This window comes from Bufo bufo, chromosome 2 (assembly GCF_905171765.1).
Source record: "Bufo bufo chromosome 2, aBufBuf1.1, whole genome shotgun sequence".
NCBI classification, from domain to species: Eukaryota; Metazoa; Chordata; class Amphibia; order Anura; family Bufonidae; genus Bufo; species Bufo bufo.
The window spans coordinates 256,047,786-256,066,754 of NC_053390.1; the positions used below are offsets into that span (position 1 = coordinate 256,047,786).

General features: G+C 46.5%; 1 protein-coding gene across 1 annotated transcript in view; it reads left to right on the forward strand.

Moving 5' to 3' along the window:
- The window catches only part of RSPH14 (radial spoke head 14 homolog), a 258,180-nt gene that overhangs the window by 36,123 nt on the left and 203,088 nt on the right, over positions 1-18,969 (forward strand). Inside the window, exons 3-4 of the mRNA XM_040416429.1 lie at positions 11,327-11,429; positions 15,948-16,066. Coding sequence (XP_040272363.1) covers positions 11,327-11,429; positions 15,948-16,066 — 222 coding nt within the window. The remainder of the gene's footprint in view (positions 1-11,326; positions 11,430-15,947; positions 16,067-18,969) is intronic.

Consider the following 18,969-nt stretch of genomic DNA (forward strand, 5'->3'; position numbering starts at 1 on the left):
ACAGTACTTGCATCTCTCCTCATGGGATGAGGAAGGTAAAGACTCCTCTTCTTCCTCCTCCCCTCAATATTCCACCTCTATGACCTCTGTGTCTGACTCCAAAACTTCCCTAGGTCTTTTAATCCCGGTGGTCTGTTCAGCCACCTTAGGCGTTATTAAGGAGGAAACTGACGCTTTGACCTCTTCTTTAATGATGGCTCTAATGTCTGTTAAAAAGGACGACTGTTCCTCTTTCATCATTTTGTTAATACAATCGGTACAAAGCTTCTTTGTATATGACTCCTGAAGCCTTTTATTGCAAATAGCGCATCTCCTGGGCTTCTTTTTGATGTCCACCTTTAGGGTAGGATCTTTCTCTCCCTAGGAGACATGATGATAGAAAAACAGGCCATAAACCCCTGAGCATATCACTATTCCATACGCCAGCTTCACCACATGTAGTGCTGGGTTACTCACATGTCCCTGGGCAGGAGGGTCTGGGGACTGCTCTCTCACACCGGACGAGTCCATGACTGAGGGACTGATACCTAGCCAACCAGACTTTTAAATGCCACTGGCACTTACCCCTCCTGACGTGGATGCTCCTCCCACAGATTCTGGATAGACGCGAGGCCGTTCGCTAGGCCTCCAGCGTCCCTCGCCGCTTAGGGACCGATCGCAGGGCGCCGCCATACTGGATCCGGCGTCGGAGGTCACGCACATGCGCACTCCTCTGCCGGCGCTTAGTCGTCACTTCCGGCTCAGCGCCGAACCCGGAAGTGAGAAGAGAAGCGCTCCGGTTCCCGCGCGATCCCTCCTGGAGGAGCGTCCTGCAGCCCAGAGCCCCGGAGCGTCCTGCAGCCCAGATGTCTGCCACCAATCCAGGGATCTCCGAGCATTCTCCTTTATAAGGATCTTCCGGTCTATGGATCGGTGGTCTCCATCACAGACTGATAGAATCATCTTCTGTAGGACTCTCGTGTGATGTTGACTCCACGGTACTGTGAATATGCAAGATGTCATCAGGCCCAGAATGCTCATGGCATTTCTGATGCTGCACACTGATTTCCCCTGAAATGCTCTCAATTTCTTGACAAGGTTTTGTTGTTTTTGAGGTGGAAGGAATTACCTCTGTAGGTTCGAATCTAGTAGTGTTCCCAGGAAGATCTTCTTGGTCTCTGGTACTAGGTCCGATTTTTCCCAATTTATGATCCAGCCGAGATCCTGTAAGAGGGATATTGTTGTCTGTGTTTGTGACGCTAGAACCGGTGCAGAGTCTGCGGTTAGGAGGAGATTGTCTAGATAAGGTACAATCTTTATTCCCTTCAGTCTGAGGAAGGCCACTATCTCTATTATCAATTTTGTGAAGACCCGGGGGGCTGTTGATATCCCAAAGGGCAGGCACTGAAACTGATAATGGTTTACTCTGTCTGCTTCCCCTACTGCAAATCTTAGGAATTTTTGGTGGTCCGGATGTATTGGTACATGGTAATATGCATCTTTTAAGTCTAAGGTGCACATTACCGCTCCCTGAGAAATGAGGGGTGTTGTTGATCTTATTGATTCCATCTTGAAACGACGGTACTTTATGAAGACGTTTAGAGGTTTTAGGTTGATTATAGTTCTGAAAGAACCATCTGGCTTTTTGACCAGGAATAACCTTGAATAGAAGCCCCTGCCTTCCTGACCCGCGGGGACGCGAGTCACTGCACCTAGATTCTTTAATTTTGCGACGTCCTTTAAAAGATTTTCCTGTTGTGTACCTCCTCCGTACCCTGTTAGCACAAATTTGTGTTGCGGAATAGATATAAATTCTATCTTGTACCCTTCTTGAATAATTTGGAGCACCCAAGGGTTCTGAGTTACCTGGCTCCATGCTGGGAGAAAGGATCTTAATCGCCCCCCGACTGGTCTGGCGTCATTGTTTGTCCTGGGAAGTGTTGGGATTAAGCAGAAATCCTCTGCCCCTACCCCCTTTAGGATAGGACCATCTCCCCGACTTCCCCTTATCCTTATACGTTTGGTTTTTTGGCTGGAATTTTTTTACGAAAAAACTGTGTCTTCTTAGTTTTAGTCTCAGGAAAACCTATCTTTTTATCTGAGGCCTTCTCCAGAATTTTGTCCAGACTAGGGCCGAACACGTATGATCCTGAGAAGGGGATTGCACATAGCTTATTCTTTGAGGTGAGATCACCAGACCAGTTCTTCAGCCACAAAGCCCTTCTTGCGGTGTTCAGAAGGGCCCCGCCTTTAGCTGCGAACCTGACTGACTCTGCTGAGGCGTCCCCTGTAAAGGCTAGGCCTCCAGCGTCCCTCGCCACTTAGGGACCGATCGCAGGGTGCCGCCATACTGGATCCGGCGTCGGAGGTCACGCACATGCGCACTCCTCTGCCGGCGCTTAGTCGTCACTTCCGGCTCAGCGCCGAACCCGGAAGTGAGAAGAGAAGCGCTCCGGTTCCCGCGCGATCCCTCCTGGAGGAGCGTCCTGCAGCCCAGAGCCCCGGAGCCCCGGAGCGTCCTGCAGCCCAGATGTCTGCCACCAATCCAGGGATCTCCGAGCATTCTCTTTTATAAGGATCTTCCGGTCTATGGATCGGTGGTCTCCATCACAGACTGATAGAATCATCTTCTGTAGGACTCTCGTGTGATGTTGACTCCACGGTACTGTGAATATGCAAGATGTCATCAGGCCCAGAATGCTCATGGCATTTCTGATGCTGCACACTGATTTCCCCTGAAATGCTCTCAATTTCTTGACAAGGTTTTGTTGTTTTTGAGGTGGAAGGAATTACCCCTGTAGGTTCGAATCTAGTAGTGTTCCCAGGAAGATCTTCTTGGTCTCTGGTACTAGGTCCGATTTTTCCCAATTTATGATCCAGCCGAGATCCTGTAAGAGGGATATTGTTGTCTGTGTTTGTGACGCTAGAACCGGTGCAGAGTCTGCGGTTAGGAGGAGATCGTCTAGATAAGGTACAATCTTTATTCCCTTCAGTCTGAGGAAGGCCACTATCTCTATTATCAATTTTGTGAAGACCCGGGGGGCTGTTGATATCCCAAAGGGCAGGCACTGAAACTGATAATGGTTTACTCTGTCTGCTTCCCTTACTGCAAATCTTAGGAATTTTTGGTGGTCCGGATGTATTGGTACATGGTAATATGCATCTTTTAAGTCTAAGGTGCACATTACCGCTCCCTGAGAAATGAGGGGTGTTGTTGATCTTATTGATTCCATCTTGAAACGACGGTACTTTATGAAGACGTTTAGAGGTTTTAGGTTGATTATAGTTCTGAAAGAACCATCTGGCTTTTTGACCAGGAATAACCTTGAATAGAAGCCCCTGCCTTCCTGACCCGCGGGGACGCGAGTCACTGCACCTAGATTCTTTAATTTTGCGACGTCCTTTAAAAGATTTTCCTGTTGTGTACCTCCTCCGTACCCTGTTAGCACAAATTTGTGTTGCGGAATAGATATAAATTCTATCTTGTACCCTTCTTGAATAATTTGGAGCACCCAAGGGTTCTGAGTTACCTGGCTCCATGCTGGGAGAAAGGATCTTAATCGCCCCCCGACTGGTCTGGCGTCATTGTTTGTCCTGGGAAGTGTTGGGATTAAGCAGAAATCCTCTGCCCCTACCCCCTTTAGGATAGGACCATCTCCCCGACTTCCCCTTATCCTTATACGTTTGGTTTTTTGGCTGGAATTTTTTACGAAAAAACTGTGTCTTCTTAGTTTTAGTCTCAGGAAAACCTATCTTTTTATCTGAGGCCTTCTCCAGAATTTTGTCCAGACTAGGGCCGAACACGTATGATCCTGAGAAGGGGATTGCACATAGCTTATTCTTTGAGGTGAGATCACCAGACCAGTTCTTCAGCCACAAAGCCCTTCTTGCGGTGTTCAGAAGGGCCCCGCCTTTAGCTGCGAACCTGACTGACTCTGCTGAGGCGTCCCCTGTAAAGGCTGTCGCCATTTTTAGGAGCGGGATAGTCTCCAAAATGTCCTCCCTGGGAGTTCCCATTGACAAATGATTCTCCAGCTGAGATAACCACAATAAAAGGGACCTAGCCACTGAAGTAGCTGCCACGTTAGTAGACATTAAGGCCGCAGAAGCTTCCCAAGATTTCCTCAGGAGACCATCGGCTTTGCGGTCCATGGGGTCTTTCAGCTGGGAGGAGTCTTCGAATGGGATCGCTGTTTTTTTAGCTACCCTTGCGACCGGGGCGTCGATCTTGGGGATTTCTTCCCAAATTTTAGTGTCCTCTTTGTCGAAGGATAAACGGCTTTTAAATTCTCTAGGAATAAACAGCCTTTTTTCTACATCCTCCCATTCATCCAGGATCATTTGTTTTAGGCTAGAATTTAAAGGGAACACCTTCCTCTGTTTTGTAATCAGGCCAGCAAACATCTCCTCCTGAATGGATCTCTTAGCTGGTTCGTCTGAGATATCCATAGTCTGTCTAACTGCAGTTAGGAGGGAATCCATATCCTCAGTTGAGAAACAGTACTTGCATCTCTCCTCATGGGATGAGGAAGGTAAAGACTCCTCTTCTTCCTCCTCCCCTCAATATTCCACCTCTATGACCTCTGTGTCTGACTCCAAAACTTCCCTAGGTCTTTTAATCCCGGTGGTCTGTTCAGCCACCTTAGGCGTTATTAAGGAGGAAACTGACGCTTTGACCTCTTCTTTAATGATGGCTCTAATGTCTGTTAAAAAGGACGACTGTTCCTCTTTCATCATTTTGTTAATACAATCGGTACAAAGCTTCTTTGTATATGACTCCTGAAGCCTTTTATTGCAAATAGCGCATCTCCTGGGCTTCTTTTTGATGTCCACCTTTAGGGTAGGATCTTTCTCTCCCTAGGAGACATGATGATAGAAAAACAGGCCATAAACCCCTGAGCATATCACTATTCCATACGCCAGCTTCACCACATGTAGTGCTGGGTTACTCACATGTCCCTGGGCAGGAGGGTCTGGGGACTGCTCTCTCACACCGGACGAGTCCATGACTGAGGGACTGATACCTAGCCAACCAGACTTTTAAATGCCACTGGCACTTACCCCTCCTGACGTGGATGCTCCTCCCACAGATTCTGGATAGACGCGAGGCCGTTCGCTAGGCCTCCAGCGTCCCTCGCCGCTTAGGGACCGATCGCAGGGCGCCGCCATACTGGATCCGGCGTCGGAGGTCACGCACATGCGCACTCCTCTGCCGGCGCTTAGTCGTCACTTCCGGCTCAGCGCCGAACCCGGAAGTGAGAAGAGAAGCGCTCCGGTTCCCGCGCGATCCCTCCTGGAGGAGCGTCCTGCAGCCCAGAGCCCCGGAGCGTCCTGCAGCCCAGATGTCTGCCACCAATCCAGGGATCTCCGAGCATTCTCCTTTATAAGGATCTTCCGGTCTATGGATCGGTGGTCTCCATCACAGACTGATAGAATCATCTTCTGTAGGACTCTCGTGTGATGTTGACTCCACGGTACTGTGAATATGCAAGATGTCATCAGGCCCAGAATGCTCATGGCATTTCTGATGCTGCACACTGATTTCCCCTGAAATGCTCTCAATTTCTTGACAAGGTTTTGTTGTTTTTGAGGTGGAAGGAATTACCTCTGTAGGTTCGAATCTAGTAGTGTTCCCAGGAAGATCTTCTTGGTCTCTGGTACTAGGTCCGATTTTTCCCAATTTATGATCCAGCCGAGATCCTGTAAGAGGGATATTGTTGTCTGTGTTTGTGACGCTAGAACCGGTGCAGAGTCTGCGGTTAGGAGGAGATTGTCTAGATAAGGTACAATCTTTATTCCCTTCAGTCTGAGGAAGGCCACTATCTCTATTATCAATTTTGTGAAGACCCGGGGGGCTGTTGATATCCCAAAGGGCAGGCACTGAAACTGATAATGGTTTACTCTGTCTGCTTCCCCTACTGCAAATCTTAGGAATTTTTGGTGGTCCGGATGTATTGGTACATGGTAATATGCATCTTTTAAGTCTAAGGTGCACATTACCGCTCCCTGAGAAATGAGGGGTGTTGTTGATCTTATTGATTCCATCTTGAAACGACGGTACTTTATGAAGACGTTTAGAGGTTTTAGGTTGATTATAGTTCTGAAAGAACCATCTGGCTTTTTGACCAGGAATAACCTTGAATAGAAGCCCCTGCCTTCCTGACCCGCGGGGACGCGAGTCACTGCACCTAGATTCTTTAATTTTGCGACGTCCTTTAAAAGATTTTCCTGTTGTGTACCTCCTCCGTACCCTGTTAGCACAAATTTGTGTTGCGGAATAGATATAAATTCTATCTTGTACCCTTCTTGAATAATTTGGAGCACCCAAGGGTTCTGAGTTACCTGGCTCCATGCTGGGAGAAAGGATCTTAATCGCCCCCCGACTGGTCTGGCGTCATTGTTTGTCCTGGGAAGTGTTGGGATTAAGCAGAAATCCTCTGCCCCTACCCCCTTTAGGATAGGACCATCTCCCCGACTTCCCCTTATCCTTATACGTTTGGTTTTTTGGCTGGAATTTTTTTACGAAAAAACTGTGTCTTCTTAGTTTTAGTCTCAGGAAAACCTATCTTTTTATCTGAGGCCTTCTCCAGAATTTTGTCCAGACTAGGGCCGAACACGTATGATCCTGAGAAGGGGATTGCACATAGCTTATTCTTTGAGGTGAGATCACCAGACCAGTTCTTCAGCCACAAAGCCCTTCTTGCGGTGTTCAGAAGGGCCCCGCCTTTAGCTGCGAACCTGACTGACTCTGCTGAGGCGTCCCCTGTAAAGGCTAGGCCTCCAGCGTCCCTCGCCACTTAGGGACCGATCGCAGGGTGCCGCCATACTGGATCCGGCGTCGGAGGTCACGCACATGCGCACTCCTCTGCCGGCGCTTAGTCGTCACTTCCGGCTCAGCGCCGAACCCGGAAGTGAGAAGAGAAGCGCTCCGGTTCCCGCGCGATCCCTCCTGGAGGAGCGTCCTGCAGCCCAGAGCCCCGGAGCCCCGGAGCGTCCTGCAGCCCAGATGTCTGCCACCAATCCAGGGATCTCCGAGCATTCTCTTTTATAAGGATCTTCCGGTCTATGGATCGGTGGTCTCCATCACAGACTGATAGAATCATCTTCTGTAGGACTCTCGTGTGATGTTGACTCCACGGTACTGTGAATATGCAAGATGTCATCAGGCCCAGAATGCTCATGGCATTTCTGATGCTGCACACTGATTTCCCCTGAAATGCTCTCAATTTCTTGACAAGGTTTTGTTGTTTTTGAGGTGGAAGGAATTACCTCTGTAGGTTCGAATCTAGTAGTGTTCCCAGGAAGATCTTCTTGGTCTCTGGTACTAGGTCCGATTTTTCCCAATTTATGATCCAGCCGAGATCCTGTAAGAGGGATATTGTTGTCTGTGTTTGTGACGCTAGAACCGGTGCAGAGTCTGCGGTTAGGAGGAGATCGTCTAGATAAGGTACAATCTTTATTCCCTTCAGTCTGAGGAAGGCCACTATCTCTATTATCAATTTTGTGAAGACCCGGGGGGCTGTTGATATCCCAAAGGGCAGGCACTGAAACTGATAATGGTTTACTCTGTCTGCTTCCCTTACTGCAAATCTTAGGAATTTTTGGTGGTCCGGATGTATTGGTACATGGTAATATGCATCTTTTAAGTCTAAGGTGCACATTACCGCTCCCTGAGAAATGAGGGGTGTTGTTGATCTTATTGATTCCATCTTGAAACGACGGTACTTTATGAAGACGTTTAGAGGTTTTAGGTTGATTATAGTTCTGAAAGAACCATCTGGCTTTTTGACCAGGAATAACCTTGAATAGAAGCCCCTGCCTTCCTGACCCGCGGGGACGCGAGTCACTGCACCTAGATTCTTTAATTTTGCGACGTCCTTTAAAAGATTTTCCTGTTGTGTACCTCCTCCGTACCCTGTTAGCACAAATTTGTGTTGCGGAATAGATATAAATTCTATCTTGTACCCTTCTTGAATAATTTGGAGCACCCAAGGGTTCTGAGTTACCTGGCTCCATGCTGGGAGAAAGGATCTTAATCGCCCCCCGACTGGTCTGGCGTCATTGTTTGTCCTGGGAAGTGTTGGGATTAAGCAGAAATCCTCTGCCCCTACCCCCTTTAGGATAGGACCATCTCCCCGACTTCCCCTTATCCTTATACGTTTGGTTTTTTGGCTGGAATTTTTTACGAAAAAACTGTCTTCTTAGTTTTAGTCTCAGGAAAACCTATCTTTTTATCTGAGGCCTTCTCCAGAATTTTGTCCAGACTAGGGCCGAACACGTATGATCCTGAGAAGGGGATTGCACATAGCTTATTCTTTGAGGTGAGATCACCAGACCAGTTCTTCAGCCACAAAGCCCTTCTTGCGGTGTTCAGAAGGGCCCCGCCTTTAGCTGCGAACCTGACTGACTCTGCTGAGGCGTCCCCTGTAAAGGCTGTCGCCATTTTTAGGAGCGGGATAGTCTCCAAAATGTCCTCCCTGGGAGTTCCCATTGACAAATGATTCTCCAGCTGAGATAACCACAATAAAAGGGACCTAGCCACTGAAGTAGCTGCCACGTTAGTAGACATTAAGGCCGCAGAAGCTTCCCAAGATTTCCTCAGGAGACCATCGGCTTTGCGGTCCATGGGGTCTTTCAGCTGGGAGGAGTCTTCGAATGGGATCGCTGTTTTTTTAGCTACCCTTGCGACCGGGGCGTCGATCTTGGGGATTTCTTCCCAAATTTTAGTGTCCTCTTTGTCGAAGGATAAACGGCTTTTAAATTCTCTAGGAATAAACAGCCTTTTTTCTACATCCTCCCATTCATCCAGGATCATTTGTTTTAGGCTAGAATTTAAAGGGAACACCTTCCTCTGTTTTGTAATCAGGCCAGCAAACATCTCCTCCTGAATGGATCTCTTAGCTGGTTCGTCTGAGATATCCATAGTCTGTCTAACTGCAGTTAGGAGGGAATCCATATCCTCAGTTGAGAAACAGTACTTGCGTCTCTCCTCATGGGATGAGGAAGGTAAAGACTCCTCTTCTTCCTCCTCCCCTGAATATTCCACCTCTATGACCTCTGTGTCTGACTCCAAAACTTCCCTAGGTCTTTTAATCCCGGTGGTCTGTTCAGCCACCTTAGGCGTTATTAAGGAGGAAACTGACGCTTTGACCTCTTCTTTAATGATGGCTCTAATGTCTGTTAAAAAGGACGACTGTTCCTCTTTCATCATTTTGTTAATACAATCGGTACAAAGCTTCTTTGTATATGACTCCTGAAGCCTTTTATTGCAAATAGCGCATCTCCTGGGCTTCTTTTTGATGTCCACCTTTAGGGTAGGATCTTTCTCTCCCTAGGAGACATGATGATAGAAAAACAGGCCATAAACCCCTGAGCCTATCACTATTCCATACGCCAGCTTCACCACATGTAGTGCTGGGTTACTCACATGTCCCTGGGCAGGAGGGTCTGGGGACTGCTCTCTCACACCGGACGAGTCCATGACTGAGGGACTGATACCTAGCCAACCAGACTTTTAAATGCCACTGGCACTTACCCCTCCTGACGTGGATGCTCCTCCCACAGATTCTGGATGGACGCGAGGCCGTTCGCTAGGCCTCCAGCGTCCCTCGCCGCTTAGGGACCGATCGCAGGGCGCCGCCATACTGGATCCGGCGTCGGAGGTCACGCACATGCGCACTCCTCTGCCGGCGCTTAGTCGTCACTTCCGGCTCAGCGCCGAACCCGGAAGTGAGAAGAGAAGCGCTCCGGTTCCCGCGCGATCCCTCCTGGAGGAGCGTCCTGCAGCCCAGAGCCCCGGCGGGGTTGCGGCTACCGTTTCCCAGCCCCTGGTATACCCGCCTCCAGCCGAGAGTCGCGTGACCCACAGGTACTGGAGAGGGCTGGGAGGCTAAGGGACCCCAGCATAGGTGTTTTAGCCCGGCAAAAATGAGAAAAAGAAAAAAAGGTTTATACAGGTCTACAAGAGAGACCCCTCTCTGCCCTGTCCATTATTGGGACAGGAAAAAACACTGGCGATGGTGGGTGGGGGGGGGGAGCTTTTAACCTCTCTGTTTCCTGTCCCAATAGTGGGCGGGGGAGACAACCTCCATGTAGTGCTGTCATGGAGGACGTCCTGGAAAATGCTTTTTGTCACTTTTACTACTAAAATTGCACCTGTTTTGGAGGTTTTTGTTTTTAAGTTTTAGACTAATTCAGAAGTTTTTGCACATTTTTTCTGACCTATTTATGTTGATGCGCCTTTTTTACGCCAGAATTTGTCGCAAAAACTGTCTAATTTCTACTCCACTCCAGGATTGGCGTACTTTTCTTCGTCAGTCATGGAAAAGACAATACAGCTACAATAAAATGTACAACATAAAACAAATAAAACAAACAATAATTAAAGAAAAAGCTCCTGAAAAGCTTACAGAGAGATGTTCATCCCCAAAAGTCCCATGGTGAAAAGACAGTAAAAGACACGTCCAGCGGGGGAACAAAGAGGCACCTTAAGGCAAGCTCACCTGTGAGTTATGAATTGCTAGATATAGATCTAAGCTGGAGTCGGCCCAAATGTTCCCTTTGGTTGTACCATTAAATACCACTCTGTCAATGTGAATGGCTTTAGTATGTGCGCTATTTCTGTGTTGTTCGGGTATTTACCAAAAAAGCAACTCCATTTTCCAAACAATCGCTTCTCTTTGGGCCGCTCCACGATCATCATATCCTTCACCCATCGCAAAACCTTTTTAGTGGTGAAGTACAACTGTTTTTGCATTAAAAGTCACGTTGCATCCGTGAAGATGTCGTCCGTGAAGGATCCGTGTTGGGTCCGTGTGTCTGTTTTTTGAGGTCCGTGTGCCATCTGTGTTTCACTGAACCTGCACAGCTGAAAAATAATTTTCAAAGCATCTCTTCCCAATGATCCATGTTGCATCCGTGGTTTTCACGGACCCATAGACTATAATGGGCATGATGGATCCGTGAACACGGACAAAATAGAGCATGCATCCATGCTAAAAACACAGACCCACGGACTGTGCTAAAACACTGATGTCTGAATATACACATTAAAATGAATAGGGACGTGTGCTGTCTGTGGGGAACATGTACAGCAGACGTACGTGGAACACTGACTTCTGAATGAGGCTTAATTAGACCAGTCTAAGTGAATGTGAGCCTGTCGTACTGAAAAAGAACCACCAGAGGTCAGAATAATAACAATACACTTAGTCTAATTCATTAAGTGCTAGGCAAAAGACCAAGAGACAAATCAAATAAGCCTGTCTAACTTTACACCTAAGAACAGGCGAGCTTGATAAATGTGCCCGGAGATGTTCTAGCCCAGTAACCTGCCTTTATTACACAGGGTTTATGGAAAGCCTGAAGGATCTGCTGTATGATCAAGACTGCACCGTTCGGCAGAAGACTACTGAGATTTTCTTCATAATGGCTGGTCATAACGTTGGAAGGTTAGTGATTGAGTAGATCTATGGAGTGAATTTGATGGAAAGAGCAGTTTCTTATATACTCTCGGAATGTTAAAGGGGATATCCTATAAGAACCCAATTTTTAGTTTTCTCACCAACTCTACAGGTCATAAAACGATGACAGGTAGGAACTAACCTCTCAGACTCTAGGGGTCCACAGTGAATCTGCATTCACCTGGATATTAAGGGTACATCCACAGGGGATGTAATTTGTGTGGGGAAATATCCGCTGCTGACTGTGCTGTAAGGGTACAGCTACACGGCGACACTGATCGTGGCCAAGATTGCAGAGTAGCGGTGATCCCATAGAAATCAATGGTATCACCGCGCAAGTCGCAAGAAGTCCAGCAGTGTTGTATTTCTAGCGACTCACACAGCAATAACATCCATTTCTATGGGATCACCGCTACTCTGTATTTCTGCGCCGTCTCTTTCCCTGGTCCAGTAGAAACTCTTCTGCCTGATGAAGGGCATCCTATTTCCCCGAAACGTTGCTTTGTGTACCACCATGTCCGGCCAATAAAAATCAATTACCGTAAGCATCATAAAAAACGAGAGTGCTGTCTGAATTGTTTGACACGAATTGAGTTCCAGGAGGTGGAGCCAGGAGCAAACCCCCGACGAGCACCCACCACCGCCAGAACAGAGTGCTGTGCTCAACTAGGATAATTACTCTGTGATTTTGGGTGTGACAGCTGTCATGTCACCAGTGTCGCCATGTAGCCGTACCCTAATACGTGTGATTTGATGCACATTTTGCTTCATACTTACTGTGGATTTCAGCCTATGCATTGTAAACAGTAAAATCTGCAGCGCAAATCCACTGCGTAAATTCACATGCTGCAGATTTCAAATCCGCACCGCAAATCAATTTCTACCGCTAATTTTTTTACACAGCGTGTGGATGAGGTTTGGTAAAATCTCGTGTACCTGATTGGCACTGTATGATACTGCAGATTCCTGCACAGTCATCTCGCCTGGCCCTGTCAGTCAAGAAGGAGATGGAGGGGCTGGCATAAGCAAGGGTGCACAGAGTGGCTTGGGCCCGCCCTCGGTGCACTTCCAGAATGAAGCAACAGATTGCTAAGTGAAGGCTATCATCACAATCTCATTCTCAGAGGGCGTGTCCTATCTGCTGCAGCTGGTGGCAGTTGAAGGATGTGCTTCCATCACAGTGAGCTGGACAGGGAAGTTAGAAAAAGGGCAAACAACTGTACAGATAGATTTTAGTGAATAACTCAGTGACTATACTATACAGTTTTTTCATTACATGCAATTACAAAAGCTTTCCGATCCAGGTGGTGGTTTGAAAAATGTAGAATCTTTTTTGTGGGACAACCCCTTTAAAGGGGTTGTCTCACTTCAGTAAGTTGCATTTACAGCCAGGTCCATAAATATTGGGACATCGACACAATTCTATACACCACCACAATGGATTTGAAATGAAACGAACAAGATGTGCTTTAACTGCAGACTGTCAGCTTTAATTTGAGGATATTTACATCCAAATCAGGTGAACGGTGTAGGAATTACAACAGTTTGCATATGTGCCTCCAACTTGTTAGGGGGCCAAAAATAATGGGACAGAATAAAAATCATAAATCAAACTTTCACTTTTTAATACTTGGTTGCAAATCCTTTGCAGTCAATTACAGCCTGAAGTCTGGAACGCATAGACATCACCAGACGCTGGGTCTCATCCCTGGTGATGCTCTGCCAGGCTTCTACTGCAACTGTCTTCAGTTCCTGCTTGTTCTTGGGGCATTTTCCCTTCAGTTTGGTCTTCAGCAAGTAAAATGCATGCTCAATCGGATTCAGGTCAGGTGATGGACTTGGCCATTGTATAACATTCCACTTCTTTCCCTTAAAAAACTCTTTGGTTGCTTTTGCAGTATGCTTTGGGTCATTGTCCATCTGTACTGTGAAGCGCTGTCCAATGAGTTCTGAAGCATTTGGCTGAATATGAGCAGATAATATTGCCCGAAACACTTCAGAATTCATCCTGCTGCTTTTGTCAGCAGTCACATCATCAATAAATACAAGAGAACCAGTTCCATTGGGTGCCATCCATGCCCACGGTATGACACTACCACCACCATGCTTCACTGATGAGGTGGTATGCTTAGGATCATGAGCAGTTCCTTTCCTTCTCTACTTCCGAGACAGTAGACTCAATTAGGACTTGCACTGGCAGTTAATATTGTGTCTTACAGCAGCATATGTGAGTTCATGTGCCATGTTTCCATAGAAATGTAAGCTAAACTATGGGGCACATTTATTAAGACCGGCGTTTTAGACGTCAGTCTTAATAAGCCCCATAGCTGGCGGTGAATCCACTAAAGTTATGAAGAGGTGCCGGCCTCTACATAACTTTGGCGGATCCACCGCTGCTTCTAAATGTAACAGCTTCCTTGTTGTCTTTCATTTAGACCTTTTTGTACGCCTAAAAGTGGCGTAGAAAATGATGAATGAGACGGACCTGCTGGTCCGCCCCCTTCCCTGCTCATGCCACACCCACTGATTTAGACCTGCCTTGAGCTGGGAAAAGTCGCAGATTGCGGCGCAAATAACCTTTGCACCACAATCTACGCCAGAAATACGTCTAATATAGGCGTATTTCTGATAGTAAATGACCCCTTATGTTTTTTTGCAAAAATATAAGACCACATTTTCACTGAGGCTGTCATCACACTCATTTGGGACTCATTTTGTGTACCTTGTCACCTAGATGGGCGTGATGCAACGTAGAAAACTTCCATGTCGAACAGCTACAGTTGTGTTTAAAATAATAGCAGTCAGACATCACTAACCTGATCAATCACTGTTTTTGGTAGAAATGATATTTCTACATGGCAAATAATTTACTAACAGGTGTAGTAGACCAAACAGTCATGACATGAATGCTGCTGATCCTGTGTAATTGAATCACAAATTGAAAGGGGCATGTTCAAAATAATAGCAGTGTGGAGTTCAATGAGTGAGGTCATTCATTCTTTGAAAAACAGGTGGCAATTATTGCCCTTATTTAAGGAAGAAAGGCAGCAAATGTTGTACATGCTGGTTACAGTGCATTTCTCTCTGAAATTCTGAGGAAAATGGGTCGTTCCAGACATTGTTCAGAAGAACAGCGTACCTTGATTAAAAAGTTCATTGGAGAGGGGAAAACATATAAAGAAGTGCAGAAAGTGATAGGCTGCTCAGCTAAAATGATCGCAAATGCTTTAAAATGGCCACCAAAACCTGAAAGACGTGGAAGAAAGCAAAAAACTACCATTCAAATGGATAGAAGAATAGCCCAAATGGCAAGGACTCGGCCAACAATCAGCTCCAGGAAGATCAAAGAAGGTGTAAAGTTACCTGTGAGTACTGTTACAATTAGAAGAGGCCTATGTGAAGCCAAGCTATCTGCAAGAAGCCCCCGCAAAGTCCCACTGTTGAAAAAGATATGTGCTGAAGAGGTTACAATTTGCCAAAGGGCACATTGACTGGCCGAAAGAGAAATGGCGCAACATTTTGTGGACTGATGAAAGTAAGATTGTTCTTTTTGGGTCTAGTGGCCGGAGACAGTTTGTCAGACAACCCCCAAACACTGAATTCAAGCCACAGTACACAGTGAAGCATGGTGGCGCAAGCATCATGATATGGGGATGTTTCTCATACTACGGTGTTGGGCCTATTTATCGCATACCAGAGGTCATGGATCAGTTTGAATACATCAGAATACTTGAAGAGGTCATGCTGCCTTATGCTGAAGAGGAAATGCCCTTGAAATGGGTGTTCCAACAAGACAACGACCCCAAACACACCAGTAAACGTGCAACATCTTGGTTCCAGACCAGCAAGATTGACGTTATGGAGTGGTCAGCCCAATCCCCGGATCTTAATCCAATAGAAAACTTGTGGGGTGACATCAGAAATGCAGTTTGAGGCAAAACCAAGAAATAGAGAAGAACTGTGGAATGTAGTCCAATCATCCTGGGCTGGAATACCTGTTCACAGATGACTCCATGCAACACAGATTTACAGCAGTTCTCAGAAACAGTGGTTATACAACTAAATATTAGTTAAAGGGGTTGTCCGGGTTCAGAGCTGAACCCGGACATACCCTTATTTTCACCCCCGCAGCATCCCTGAGCCTAGCACCGGAGCAGGATTTTGAGCTTTATCACTTTTTTTTACTGCTATTATTTTGAGCACAACTGTACAAAGAGACTTTAGTTGGTATTATCAGCAATGAACGACACATCTGGAGCTAAGGCATAACATGCAGCAGGACATGCACAATTGCAATAGTTGCTCCTCAGCATTTGTCTTAATTCCTCAGCATGCTGAGGAGTAACTTTTGAAATCATGAAATCTCAACTAGAATGTTAAAAGTTTACACAAAGCTAAGTTATAAGGCAGATACATGTCCGTCTTGGGGTTCAGTAGTCAGCACAGTGGGGATAATGAATGCTCTTTACCACTTCCATTCCTCACGCCTTCATTTCCATTTTCCAGGGATGGTATCTTGAGCAGTGATATTATTATTGCCATGTCTCACCTCCTTGATGACCCTGTGGATATCTGTCGGAGGAATTTGCATCAGACGTATGAAATGCTATCTGAGCTTCCTGCTGGTGAGTGTATGAAATATATTTTGGTAATTGGAGTAGTTAAAGGGGTTTTGTGAAATGCTATATACTTTTGAATTAAACCTTACATGGTTTTAAGCTTTTTTCCCCACCCGGTTTCTACCTACGTGCACCTCTTTCCTTCAATGTGGATTTAGTATAGGGGTGTATTGCCTGGGAACTACACTTTGCTGTGCAGATCATGTGATGCTTTCCCCAATATACATGTCGCCAGGCCTGACATTACGTATACATGTCGCCAGGCCTGACATTACGTATACATGTCGCCAGTCCTGACATTACGTATACATGTCGCCAGGCCTGACATTACGTATACATGTCGCCAGGCCTGACATTTCGTATACATGTCGCCAGGCCTGACATTGCGTATACATGTCGCCTGGCCTGACATTGCGTATACATGTCGCCAGGCCTGACATTGCGTATACATGTCGCCAGGCCTGACATTACGTATACATGTCGCCAGGCCTGACATTACGTATACATGTCGCCAGGCCTGACATTAGGTATACATGTCGCCAGGCCTGACATTAGGTATACATGTCGCCAGGCCTGACATTAGGTATACATGTCGCCAGGCCTGACATTAGGTATACATGTCGCCAGGCCTGACATTAGGTATACATGACGCCAGGCCTGACATTACGTATATATGTCGCCAGGCCTGACATTAGGTATACATGTCGCCAGGCCTGACATTGCGTATACATGTCGCCAGGCCTGACATTACGTATACATGTCGCCAGGCCTGACATTGCGTATACATGTCGCCAGGCCTGACATTACGTATACATGTCGCCAGGCCTGACATTAGGTATACATGTCGCCAGGCCTAACACTACGTATACATGTCGCCAGGCCTGACATTGCGTATACAAGTCGCCAGGCCTGACATTGCGTATACATGTCGCCAGGCCTGACATTAGGTATACATGTCGCCAGGCCTGACATCAGGTATACATGTCGCCAGGCCTGACATTACGTATACATGTCGCCAGGCCTGACATTAGGTATACATATCGCCAGGCCTGACATTACGTATACATGTCGCCAGGCCTGACATTACGTATACATGTCGCCAGGCCTGACATTACGTATACATGTCGCCAGGCCTGACATTACGTATACATGTCGCCAGGCCTGACATTACGTATACATGTCGCCAGGCCTGACATTACGTATACATGTCGCCAGGCCTGACATTACGTATACATGTCGCCAGGCCTGACATTACGTATACATGTCGCCAGGCCTGACATTACGTATACATGTCGCCAGGCCTGACATTACGTATACATGTCGCCAGGCCTGACATTACGTATACATGTCGCCAGGCCTGACATTACGTATACATGTCGCCAGGCCTGACATTACGTATACATGTCGCCAGGCCTGACATTACGTATACATGTCGCCAGGCCTGACATTTCGTATACATGTCGCCAGGCCTGACATTGCGTATACATGTCGCCAGGCCTGACATTGCGTATACATGTCGCCTGGCCTGACATTACGTATACATGTCGCCAGGCCTGACATTACGTATACATGTCGCCAGGCCTGACATTACGTATACATGTCGCCAGGCCTGACATTACGTACACTGGGCAACTCTATGTTGTGAGAAAGAGTATGAGCTGTACGTGACTTCAGTGCTTATGACAGTATTAGCAGGTCTAGATCACATGCTGCCACCTAGATGGAAGAGGGGACATTGGGTCGTGTTACAGGGAACAGTAGATCTATGAGTCTATGACTTTTAAGAAATCTCATCCACATACAACTGTACCTGTTTTGTGGTCCGAAAATCGCTGATCCGTAAAATATGGATCGTTCCATGTGCGGGCACTATTGTAGAAATGCCTATTCTAGTCCCCAAAATGTTCTATAATTTGCACAGATGATAGCTATGTGCTGTCCGCATTTTTTGTGGCGCCATAGAAATGAATGGGTCCATATTAGATCTGCGAAAAAATGCAGATCGGATGTGGACCAAAAATATAGTCGTGTATATGAGGCCTAAATTGACCTACAGTGCAGGGTTTAAGTCCACACCATGTCAGTTTATGATGCAGATCTACCTTTGCAATGCATAGGGTGAAATCCAAATCCAAGCCACCCCTTGCCATCATACCCTTATCCCCTACCCAGTGACTGATCAGCACTGATTATGTGAACGGGCGCCCTTGTACCACTGTGCCTGCATGTCCACCTCTCCATTCATCTCTGTGGGAATACCAGAAATAGCCAAGTGCTTTCTCCGGCATTCCCATAGAGGAAAAGTGATGCAAACTCTTGTATATAAAGTGTGATTTATTTTTTTTACCATACATAACTTAAAATGTAATAATTTGTTCTAAGATTTTATTATTATTCTGTTGCCTAACATTTTATTAAAGGAGTTTTCCTACAACCAACATGTATCACCTGAGTCCCCATTCAAACAGGGGACCAGGACCCCATTCACGTAATCAGTGGGGGGGTGGGGGTCCTAGCAGTTGCATGCAACTATACATTTGTCACCTATCATGTGGATAGATGATAAATGTTGCATATGGGGGAAAAACCCCTTTAAATGCCTTTAATGTATTTTGTATTGCTTACTTTTTACGATGTATGCTACTTTCAGATAATCAGAAAACCTCCTTGATGAACCAAATCTGTACATCAGCCTGATATAATCAAGTATTTGGTTGTTAAGAGTACTTTCACACTTGCGGCAGAGGATTCCGTTGTCGGAACTGCCTGCCGGATCCGGCAATCCGGACGCAAACGGATGCATTTGTGAGACGGATCTGGGTGCGGATCCGTCTCACAAATGCATTGCAATACTGGATCCGTCTTTCCGGTTGTCATCCGGAAAAACGGATCCGGTATTTATTTTCTAA